We start from the raw sequence: 11,355 nt of genomic DNA on the forward strand, positions 1-11,355 counted from the left end.
CTCCCAGTAGACTCTGAACTTTGTTCCCAGTGTCTATAGAAGTGGCATACCAATGGAAAACCAGACCCCACCCCCACTCCCTGATAAAAGAGCCTCAGGACTTGTACTTGGACTCTCTGTTGCCTAAAAGAATATACTAATTATCTCTGTAATAGATCAAAGTGGTAAATTCCATTATGTTTATCAGAATATGACCACAGTCCTATTGATAAATATCCACTGTTCATCTAGTCTTGTGACACATGAATCATGGGTTAACTTTGATCATATCTTTTACCTTGTCCAGACTAGTTTCAAGAAATTTGGGGAGGTGGGTTTGAGCAAGTACACTTAGGATATATAAGGTTTTCACAAAAACTGGTCGGGGTCCTTGGCTAAGAGGAAACTCCGCCTTGGGCCCGCCGGTGTAATAAACTGCACTCCACTATCTGCATTGTCCTTCTGAGTGAGTTTGTTTCCTGGAATGCATGGCTACAACAGTGTCTGACTCTTGCAACCCCATGGGCTTCAGCCTGCCAGGCTCCTCTGTCCATGGGATTCTCCAGGCAGGAATACTGGAGTGGGTTGCCACTTCCTTCTCCAGGGGATCTTCCTGACCCAGGAATTGAACTCAGGTCTCCTGCACTGCAGGCAGATGATTTACCAACTGAGCTATGAGGGAAGCTCTCCCCTTCTCTATATAAATTTAAAAAGAGGTTTCTTTTAAGATCTGTGTTGCCATGATGACACCTGATTCCACCTGAACTTAACTTTTCTCAAACCTTGAGCTAACCAATGTATTTTTCTTATGGAAATGTCTGTCTTAAGCTATGTTAATGAACTATGTATTTACCCTAGACTCTGTCTTCAAGTTAGTTCCACCTAAGATTAAGAACAGACTTTGGAGTCCCAGAGTAGAGCTGGAGCGCAGCCTGGAGCAAAATGGGGGCTGCAGAGTCTGAAGTGGAGACTGCAGCCCGAGAGGTCCTGGCCAAGGTAGCAGACATCCTGGAGCCTGTTGGTTTTCAGGAGGAAGCTGAACTGCCTGCCCAGATCCTGGCTGAGTTTGTGATGGACTCTCGGAAGAAAGACAAGCTCCTTTGCAGCCAGCTTCAAGTAGTAGACTTCCTGCAGAATTTCTTGGTTCAGGAAGGCACTGCCCAGGACCAGAACCCCTTGGCTTCTGAAGACACAAGCCGGCAGAAGGCACTTGAAGCCAAAGAGCAATGGAAAGAGCTGAAGGCCACATATCAAGAGCATGTGGAGGTTATCACAAATTCCCTGACCGAGGCACTGCCCAAGGTGGAGGAGGCCCAAATAAAGCAGGCACAGCTCCAGGAGGCCCTTAAACAGCTCCAGGCCAAGAAGCAAATGGCCATGGAAAAACTCAGAATAGCCCAGAAGCAGTGGCAGCTGGAACAGGAGAAGCATTTGCAGAATCTGGCAGAGGCTTTGTCAGAAGTGAGGGAGTGTCAGACAGGAGCTCAACAGGAACTTCAACGACTATATCAGGAACTTGGAACCCTGAAGCAGCAGGCAGGGCAGGAGAAGGACAAGCGGCAGAGGCACCAGACCTTCCTCCAGCTGCTATACACCCTGCAGGGTAAGCAGCTATTCAATGAGGCAGAGGCAGAGATACCACAGGAGTTGGATCTTCCTAAGGATAAGCTCCAGCAGGTGACCCAGCCCCAGGAACAGAACACTCAGGACACCATGGGAAGAGAGGCTGACAACCCACAGCCTGTTGGAGATGCAGGCTTACCATGGCTTCCTGGCAGACAGCAACATAAGGAAGAATCCTAGAGCAGGCCCTGATTTGCTATGAACTGAAGTTGCAGAAGTGGACTTAACTGACTAGTCACTGGCCACTTGGAGCATAATGATAATGAACAAGTCAATAGGATGATTTCAGCGTGTGTGACAACAGGGTTGCAAACTGAAACAGTAATAAAGAGCAATAGTGAAAAAGTATAGAGACCCGCCCCCCCAACCTCTATATTGGCCTATGATATGTGCGTTGGTATTTCTATTTGTGCTGGTATGTTTGTGTTTCTATATTTTTGTTTGTTGCTTTCATTCTCCATTCCTCTATGTGTCTCACTGAATGTATGAACAGTGGGATCACTACTGTGTTTGAGGAAGTGATTACATCCCTGATCTGTAGCCTATTCTAGGATGTCCTAATGTTATATTCCTGATACATTTTTTGTGTTCTACTGTTTTTTTTTCCTTGACTCATCCTTTCGGATTGTCATTCATCTTCAAATATTTGAATGCTGAAAGACTGGCTTTTGTGATTCTCTGTTGTATGTTTTGTTCTGGTTCATTGATTTGTAGTAGTATCTTGATCATTTTCTGGCTTCTGTTTTTAGGTCAAGAATATGTTTTTTTTTGGTAAACTTTTTATCAGGTAATAAACTTGTGTATTTGGACCTTTATTTGTTTTCTCAAATAAACATTTAAAGTTATTTTCTTCTGGCTTCCTATTAGTATTTTCACAATCATTCAATTCATAGAATTTTCTATTAAAATTATTTCTTTGATTCATGAGTTTCTTAGAAAAATAATTTTCAAATTTTTTACTCTATGTGAGAGGATAATCTTTCTAGGTTTATTCTAATTTAGTCAGAAAATGTCAAATCTATAATAAAAACTTTGAAATTTAGTGACGGAAGCAGTTGTAGCCTTGAATGTGATTTCTTTAATGTTTCATGTTGATTTTTTTTTCTTTTTTTTTCATGTTGATTTTTTAAAAGAATGTCTTTTAGAACTGTCGTTTCAATATATGACAGAACCAATACAATATTGTAAAGTTTAAAAATAAAATAAAATTTTAAAAAATTAAAAAAAAAAAAAAAAGAACAGACTTTGACAAACCAGTATGCTTTACTCATGCAAATGTTCTCTTAAGCTACATTAATGAGACTGTATTTGCTTGGAAACCTGCCTCTCTTCAAAATACATGTCAATCATTTTATGGCCTGGGACATCTCACCTTGTGCCAATGTTATTTCAAAATGCATGTTGTGCGTGAGGGGCCTAGTACCAGTCTCTGAGCTTTGAGACATTTCCTTTCTCTAATTAGCAGACTGCTAGTAGCTATACAATGGCAACCCACTCCAGTACTCTTGCCTGGAAAATCCCATGGACAGAGGAGCTCGGTAGGCTGCAGTCCATGGGGTCGCTAAGGGTCAGACACGACTGAGTGACTTCACTTTCATGCATTGGAGAAGGAAATGGCAACCCCCTCCAGTGTTCTTGCCTAGAGAATCCCAGGGACGGAGGAGCCTGGTGGGCTGCCGTCTATGGTGTAACACAGAGTCACACACGACTGAAGTGACTTAGCAGCAGCAGCAGTAGCTATATAACATCTAGCTAAACACTAGTAGGGGGGCACTCTTTCTGCCCCCTTCTGATGTCTATGTCAGAAGCTTTCTCTATCTCTTCTATACTTTAATAAAACTTTATTACAAGTTTTCAAGCAATCAAGCCTTGTCACTGGCCCCAGATTGAACTCCTCTCCTAGAGAGGCCAAGAATCCCATCATTTTTCATGGCTCAGCAACAACCTTTCAGGGGCTTAGATGCTATGCAGCATGTGGGATCTTAGTTTCCCAACCAGGGATCGAACCTGAGTCCCCTGCATTGCAAGGAGGGTTCTTAACCACTGGACCACTGGAGAAGTCCCCATAGTAGCTTCATTTGTAATAAGCTACTGTAATAAGCTATGAAAACTGTTAACAACTCAAATATCCATCAAATTCAGGAGAGTAGATAAACAAACTGTTATAGATCCATACAATAGAATACTACTCAGTGGAAAATCAATGGATACATACAACAGTATGAATGACTCTTAATTATGCTGGATGAAAGAAATCAGACAATAAAAGTAGATATTGTATGATTCCAATTAACATAAAATCATAGGATGTATGTGTATGGGCTTAGTCGCTCTGTCATGTCCAACTCTTTGTGACCCCATGGACTGTAGCCTGCCAAGACCTCTGTCCATGGAGATTCTCCAGGCAAGAATCCTGGAGTGGGTTGCCATCCTCCTCCAGGGGATCTTCCCAACCAAGGGATCAAACCCAGGTCTCCCACAATGCAGGCAGATTCTTTACCATCTGAACCACTAGGGAAACCCAAGAATACTGGAGTGGGTACTCTATCCTTTCTCCAGAGGATCATCCTGACCCAGGAATCAACCAGGAATTGAACTGGGGTCTTCTGCATTGCAGGCGGATTCTTGTAAGCCCAACTATAGGAAAGGCAAACTAACTCCAGTGACAGAAAATAGATCAGTGGTGGCCTGGGAATACGGAGGGCAGGAAAGAGGGATCACAAAGGGGCAAGAGGTATTTGGGAGGCAGGGAGTGTGACTGATATATTCATTACCTTGACTGAAGCAGTGATTTCATGTGTGTGTACATGTGCCAGAATTTAACCAAATGATACAGCTTAAATATGTGTAGTTTATTTTATGTTAATTCTACCTCAAGAAAGCTGTTAAGATGGAGCACATATTTATAAAATACGTATTGGGTATAACATATAATGAAACAAAACACTCCCTGTGTCCATCACATGGTTTTAAAAAGTAAACATTACCATTATTTTTGAGCATTTCTATGTTTCCTGAACACCCTAAGGCCCAGGTTTCTGAAAATATTTTCTTAACACTTTAAGTTCCCAAAAGTGAATATTCTATGTAAGTTAATTCTATGTAAGTAATATGTAAGTTAATTCAGTCGTGTCCGACTCTGTGCGACCCCATAGACAGCAGCCCACCAGGCTCCCCCATCCCTGGGATTCTCCAGGCAAGAACACTGGAGTGGGTTGCCATTTCCTTCTCCAATGCATGAAAGTGAAAAGTGAAAGCGAAAGTGAAGTCGCTCAGTCGTGTCTGACTCTTAGCGACCCCACAGACTGCAGCCTACCAGGCTCCTCCATCCATGGGATTTTCCAGGCAAAAGTACTGGAGTGAGGTGTCATTGCCTTCTCTGGTAAGTTAATTCAGTAATGTAGTAATTTGGCACAGTTTGAAGGTGAAACTTGCCCTTTAAAAATGGGCAGCCCAAAACAGTGACTTAAAAATAATCCCACTGTGCAGTTATGAACATCTAAGAACCTCTGCCTAGAATGCAAAAGGGAAAACTCTTGCTGTGACCAGACAGGCATGTGCTTTCACTTCTTTTTTAAAAAAAATGAGGCAGAGGTGGGAAGGATGGAACAGAAGTAGGACGGGGCACAGAGTAATAAATCGGGTTTACCAACGGCCTTCTGGTGTGTTTTAACCAGGCTCCACCCACAGATTGTTTTCTTAGGAGACTGGAGAACAGAAGCTGTGAGTACACTCTGCATTTAAAACTGCAGCAGTAGTCTCCAAGCAGGAATAAGGGGCTGTAATCAGCTTTCCTTCTAAGGAACAGCTGGGAACCTTCTCATTTCACTTCATGAAAAATAAGCCATGAGGCAATTTCTGCCAAACATCTATTAACGGGATAAAATGGGTCTCTTGCCTGAGATCTGACTTCAGCTGTGTATTTCCAGCACAGCCAGTTCTTCTTTCCTCTGCAGCTGATTGGCTCTGGAGTGTGACCAGAAACCTACTTCCTGCAATTAAAGGAGTCAGCTCTTTGACTGCTGGCCTGTTTTCTTCTCTTCTGAGTGATGGCACTCACCATTTTTATCCTCCGGCTGGCTGTCTGCATCCTGGCATTTCCCATGTACCTGCTGGACTTTCTGGGCTTGTGGAACTGGATATGCAAACAGTGGTTCCCCTACTTCCTGGCAAGGTTCACTGTGATGTACAATAAACAGATGGAGAGCAAAAAGCAGGAGCTCTTCAGCAACCTGCGGGAGTTCACGGGCCCCTCTGGGAAGCTCTCCTTGCTGGAGCTGGGCTGTGGCACGGGGGCCAACTTCAAGTTCTACCCCTCTGGATGCCAGGTGACCTGTGTTGATCCCAACCCCAACTTTGAGAAGTTCTTGATCAAGAGCATTGCCCAGAACCGACACCTGCAGTTTGAGCGCTTCATAGTGGCTGCCGGGGAGAACATGCACCAGGTGGCCTCAGGCTCCATGGATGTGGTGGTCTGCACCCTGGTGCTCTGCTCGGTGAAGAACCAGGAGCAGATCCTCCAGGAAGTGTGCCGAGTGCTGAGGCCGGTGAGTGCGGGCATGAGGAGGGCTGCTTAGTGGCAAGCACATCACCACGGGCAGTCCTCCCAATTTCAGTAGATCAAACACCCTAACATAAAAGTAAAGCTACTAGAAAAAATACTGTTGAATTTTTAAAAAATATTTGAGTGCAGAAGCTATGAAGGAAAAGATTGATAGTACATGAATAAAAAAAAATGTTAGAACTCCTGCAGGGAAAAGGACCATAAATAAATTTGAAGTACAAAAATATTTTGTAAAAAATATTTACCAAGGACGATAATGAGTTAACTTCCTTCATAAAGGTGTTACAAATCAACAAGATCAACAGGATTCTTAAATTATTTTTAAAAAGAGGGAAAAAAAGCAAAGCACAGGAACAGAAATATAAATAAAAATAGCCAATATATGATTTAAATATCTAGTCTTGTAATTAAAGAACAAATTAAAGCATGATATTTTATAGTGGAATCTTGAAAATAAAACAAATGAATATAATAAAACAGAAATAAATTCATAGATATACAGAACAAACTAGTGGTTACCACCTGGGAGAGGGAAAAAGGGAGGAGCAAGAGTGGTATGGGATTAAGAGATACAAACTAGGATGTGTAAAATAAATAGGCAACAAGGATATATTCTACAGCACAGTGTAGTCATTATTTTGTAATAACTTTAAATGGAGTATAAACTATAAAAATTTTGAATCACTTGTTGTACACCTGAAACTAATATTATAATCAACCATGCTGCTGCTGTTCCTGCTAAGTCGCTTCAGTCGTGTCTGACTCTGTGCAACCCCATACACGGCAGCCCACCAGGCTCCTCCGTCCCTGGGATTCTCCAGGCAAGAACACTGGAGTGGGTTGTCATTTCCTTCTCCATAATCAACCATACTTCAATTAAAAAGAAATTAAAGCAAGACCCTTTTTATCTACTATTCTGTCAGAGACTTTTAAGTTCAATATGGTATTGGGGTGGGTCTGGGGGTCTGGACACCCAACTGGAGGAACTGTCCTCTTTGGAGGGCAATTTAATAATATCAAATTTTCAAGTAATTTACATCTTCATCCAACAGGAATTTATCCTATAGCTATTGTGCAAAAATACACAAAAACTCATTTAAAGGTAAAAATATTCATTACAGTATTTTTAATATAATAAATTGGAAATAACATCCATCAATGGGAAGTTGTTAAGTAAACTGTCACATAGTATAAAGGATTTCTTTGCAGCTGTTAAAACAAGAAATTTTTACCTATGTCAATGAAAAACATCCTCAAGAGACAGTGTTAATTTTAAAAGCAATGAAAACGGAATATTATGTAGAGTGCTAATCCATTTGTGTGGGGGATAGAATATACTTATATAAGTATTTATGTTAATGGGAATTATAAACATGTAACGATTAGTGGTTACCTTACTTAACACTTTAAGTTAATTGGGAAGGGAACTGGATGAGGGGAAAGAATTTCTTTTCATTTTATACCTCTCCGTACAGTTTGAAATTCTTTATACCTGTATGTAATTTTCACATATTACCTTTATTGTTTACTTAAAAGCTAGTTTTAAATAGAAGCTTGGTGTGCTGCAGTTCATGGGGTTGCAAAGAGTCAGACATGACTGAGAAACTGAACAACAATTCTAAACAAAGCTGAACATACATAAAATATGAGTATTTTAACATTTGAATTTACTCTTCTAGGGGGAAAAGATGGTCTGTAATCCCCAGTTTTATTTTCTCCCATCCAAGTACCAACCAGACCCAATCCTGCTTAGCTTCTGAGATCAGATGAGATGGCCATGTTTAGGGTGATACCACCGGAGACCTCAGTTTTATTTTCTAACAGAGGAAGTTCCTCAGGAAGAAATGGACTTAAAGATAGTGTTTAGAGGCAATAATATACAGTTGTCCCTGAGAGTCACTCCCTACCCCCACCACAGATACCAAAATCTATACAAGCTCAAGTCCCTTACATAAAATGGTATAGAATCTGCATATAACCCACACATAACCTCCCACATACCTTAAATCATCTCTAGATTATTTTAATATCTAATACAAAGTAAATGCTACATAAATAGTTGCCAGCATATGGGAAGTTCAAGTTTGGCCTTTTTTGAACTTTCTGGATTTTTTCCTAATATTTTTTATCTGTTGACTGAAGCCAAGGATACTGAGGGCCGACTGTAATTCTGTGTTTGGCTCAAGAATAGGCCGACATCAAAACTGTAACTGAAAAAGGTCTGATTCTAATATTCAAATCCTGGGTTCATCTGTCCCAAGACTGGGCATTAACTGGGCACATTTAAGAGACATTTTGCTTATGTGTTACTAATCTCACAACGCCTCTGCAAAGCAAATAATGATCACCTCGGGTTTAAGCACTGAGAATGCTCTTAGGGGATCATATTCTTCCTTTAGCTCCTACAAAGCACCCACTCACTGCTGAATAGAACCAGAGGCTTTCCTGCATTGTCATTCACCCCATCACACAGTCCTTAATGCAGGGACTGTCTTCATGTTGGGCTGGGGAAACAGACCTAGGGAAGTTAAGAAACTTGCCCCACATTACGCAGTCAGCTGCTGCTGCTAAGTTATTTCAGTCGTGTCCGACTTTGTGCGACCCCATAGATGGCAGCCCACCAGGCTCCCCCATGCCTGGGATTCTCCAGGCATGAATACTGGAGTGGGTTGCCATTTCCTCCTCCAATCCATGAAACTAAAAAGTGAAAGTGAAGTTGCTCAGTCGTGTCCGACTCGTAGTGACCCTATGGACTGCAGCCTACCAGGCTCCTCTGTCCATGGGATTTTCCAGGCAAGAGTACTGGAGTGGGGTGCCATTGCCTTCTCCAACGCAGCCAGCAGATCTGACTTTAATGCACATATTCTTATCACTGCACCACAGTGTTTATCACTGGGGCTTTGTATTGCTTCAACTTCAACATTTCTACCATTTTTGCTGGCTATTCTTCCTCTACCCATCCCTTAAACACTGGAGTTTCTATTTTGGCTCTAATTTTGCTTATATACACCCCCTGTGTAATCTCATGTACCACCAAAGTTTTCAATTACCACACACACAGATGGTTTCCAAATCTAAGTATCAAGCTCAGATCTCTCTTCTAATCCCAAATCTTCATGCCCAGTTGGCTACACAAGTCACCTGAAAGGGTAACAGGCTCTCTAGTCTAACCTGTGCAACCCAGAGGGCATCAGCAACCTCCTCAGACCTGGGTCTCCTCTTCTCTCCTGTCCTCTTCCATGGAAAAATTTTTTTCCATCAGGAAATTTCAAGTTTTCCATTCCTGAACACATGTCTCGTACTTGCCCACAGAGGGGCAAGTAGGGGGAACTCCCTCTCTAAACTCTGCCTGGACAGCTAAGACTAGGGAAGCTAGAAGAGGCTAAGGAGAATGGGTTTTGGAGGTACTCATTGGTCCCTTTCCTCCTTCTCGCCCCAGAGGTAGGTTAAGTAGAAAACTTCTGAAGACTCGTTAATAATGTGTACCCTCTACTGTGTCCAGACTTGATCTATATTTACAGGACTGTCCTAGATGAAACCAGCAGTTACTGCTATTTGACAGTTATTTACATACAGTATCCACTGATTGGGGAAAAAAAATCAAATTACAAAATATTATCATGAATTCAGTAACACTTTTAGATGGCTCAGTATCTTTGTCTTTTTTTTAAAAATAATATTTTTTAGTTGAAAGATAACTGCTTATAGAATTTTGTTTTCTGTCAAATCTCAACATGAATCAGCAATAGGTATACATATGTCCACTTCCTCTTGAACCTCCCTCCCATCTCTCCCCCCATCCCACCTCTCCACATTGATACAGAGCCCCTATTTGAGTTTCCTGAGATATACAGCAAATTCCCATTGGCTATCTATTTTATATATGGTAATGTAAGTTTCCATATTACTCTCTCCATACAGCTCACCCTCTCCTCCCCTCTCCCCATGTCCATAAATTTGCTCTCTATATCTGTTTCTCCATTGCTGCCCTGCAAATAAATTCTTCAGTACCATCTTTCTAGATTCTGTATATATGTGTTAATATATGGTATTTCTCTTTCTGACTTACTTCACTCTAATAGGCTCTAGGTTCATCCACCTCATTAGAACTCACTCAAATGTGTTCCTCTTTATGGCTGAGTAATATTCCATTGTGTATATGTACCACAACTTCTTTATCCATTCATGTGTCGATGGACATCTAGGTTGCTTCCACATTCTAGCTATTGTAAATAGTGCTACAATGAACAATGGGGTACATGTGTCTTTTTCAGTTTTGGTTTCCTCAGGGTACATGCCTAGGAGTGGGATTACTGGGTCATATGGTGGTTTTATTCCTAGTTTCTTAACGACTCTCCATACTGTCTTCCATAGTGACTGTATCAACTTAAATTCCCACCAAAAATGCAAGAGGGTTCCCTTTTCTCCACATCTTCTCCAGCATTTATTGTTTGTAGACTTTTTGATGATGGTCATTCTGACTCATGTGAGGTGGTATCTCATTGTAGTTTTGATTTGCATTTTTCTAATAATGAGTTATGTTGAGCATCTTTTCATGTGTTTGTTAGCCATCTGTATGACTTCTTTGCAGAAATGTCTGTTTAGGTCTTTTTGCCACTTTTTGATTGGGTTGTTTGTTTTTCTGGTACCAAGTTGTATGAGCTGCTTGTATATTTTGGAAATTAACCCTTGTTTCATTTGCTATTATTTTCTCCAATTCTGACAGCTGTCTGTTCACCTTGCTTATAGTTTCTTTGGTGTGCAAAAGTTTTTAAGTTTAACTAGGTCCCACTTGTTTACTTTTGTTTTTATTTCCATTACTCTAGGAGGTGGGTCACAGAGGATCTTGCTTTATGTCATCAAGTGTTCTCCCTATGTTTTCCTCCTAAGGGTTTTACAGTTTCTGGTCTTACATTTAGGTCTTTAATCCATTTTGAGTTTATCTTTGTTTATGGTGTTAGGAAGTGTCCTAATTTCATTCTTTTATGTGTAACTGTCCAGTTTTCCTAGCACCACTTACTGAAGAGGTGTCTTTGCCCCATTGGATATTCTTGACTCTGTCAAAAATAAGGTATCCATATTGCATGGGCTTATTTCTGGGTTTTCTATCTTGTTCCATTGGTCTGTATTTCTGTTTTTGTGCCAGTACCATACTGTCTTGATGACTGTAGCTTTGTAGTATAATCTGA

The 11,355-nt window shown here is 41.1% G+C and overlaps 1 protein-coding gene and 1 pseudogene across 2 annotated transcripts in view; both read left to right on the forward strand.

Annotated features, from left to right (window-relative positions):
• The first annotated feature begins 888 nt into the window (after positions 1-888).
• LOC105001507 lies at positions 889-2,710 on the forward strand (annotated as a pseudogene). Its single transcript, XR_826875.1, has one exon. The product of XR_826875.1 is annotated as a ZW10 interactor pseudogene (transcript).
• Positions 2,711-5,293: 2,583 nt separating this feature from the next.
• Positions 5,294-11,355, forward strand: part of LOC105001510 (methyltransferase-like protein 7A) — an 18,844-nt gene continuing 12,782 nt past the window's right edge. The window contains exon 1 of the mRNA XM_010857822.1: positions 5,294-6,149. Within this exon, the coding sequence (XP_010856124.1) occupies positions 5,652-6,149 (498 nt within the window). The 5' untranslated portion in view covers positions 5,294-5,651. The remainder of the gene's footprint in view (positions 6,150-11,355) is intronic.

Source organism: Bison bison, unplaced genomic scaffold (genome assembly GCF_000754665.1).
Source record: "Bison bison bison isolate TAMUID 2011002044 unplaced genomic scaffold, Bison_UMD1.0 scf7180017864383, whole genome shotgun sequence".
NCBI lineage: Eukaryota > Metazoa > Chordata > Mammalia > Artiodactyla > Bovidae > Bison > Bison bison.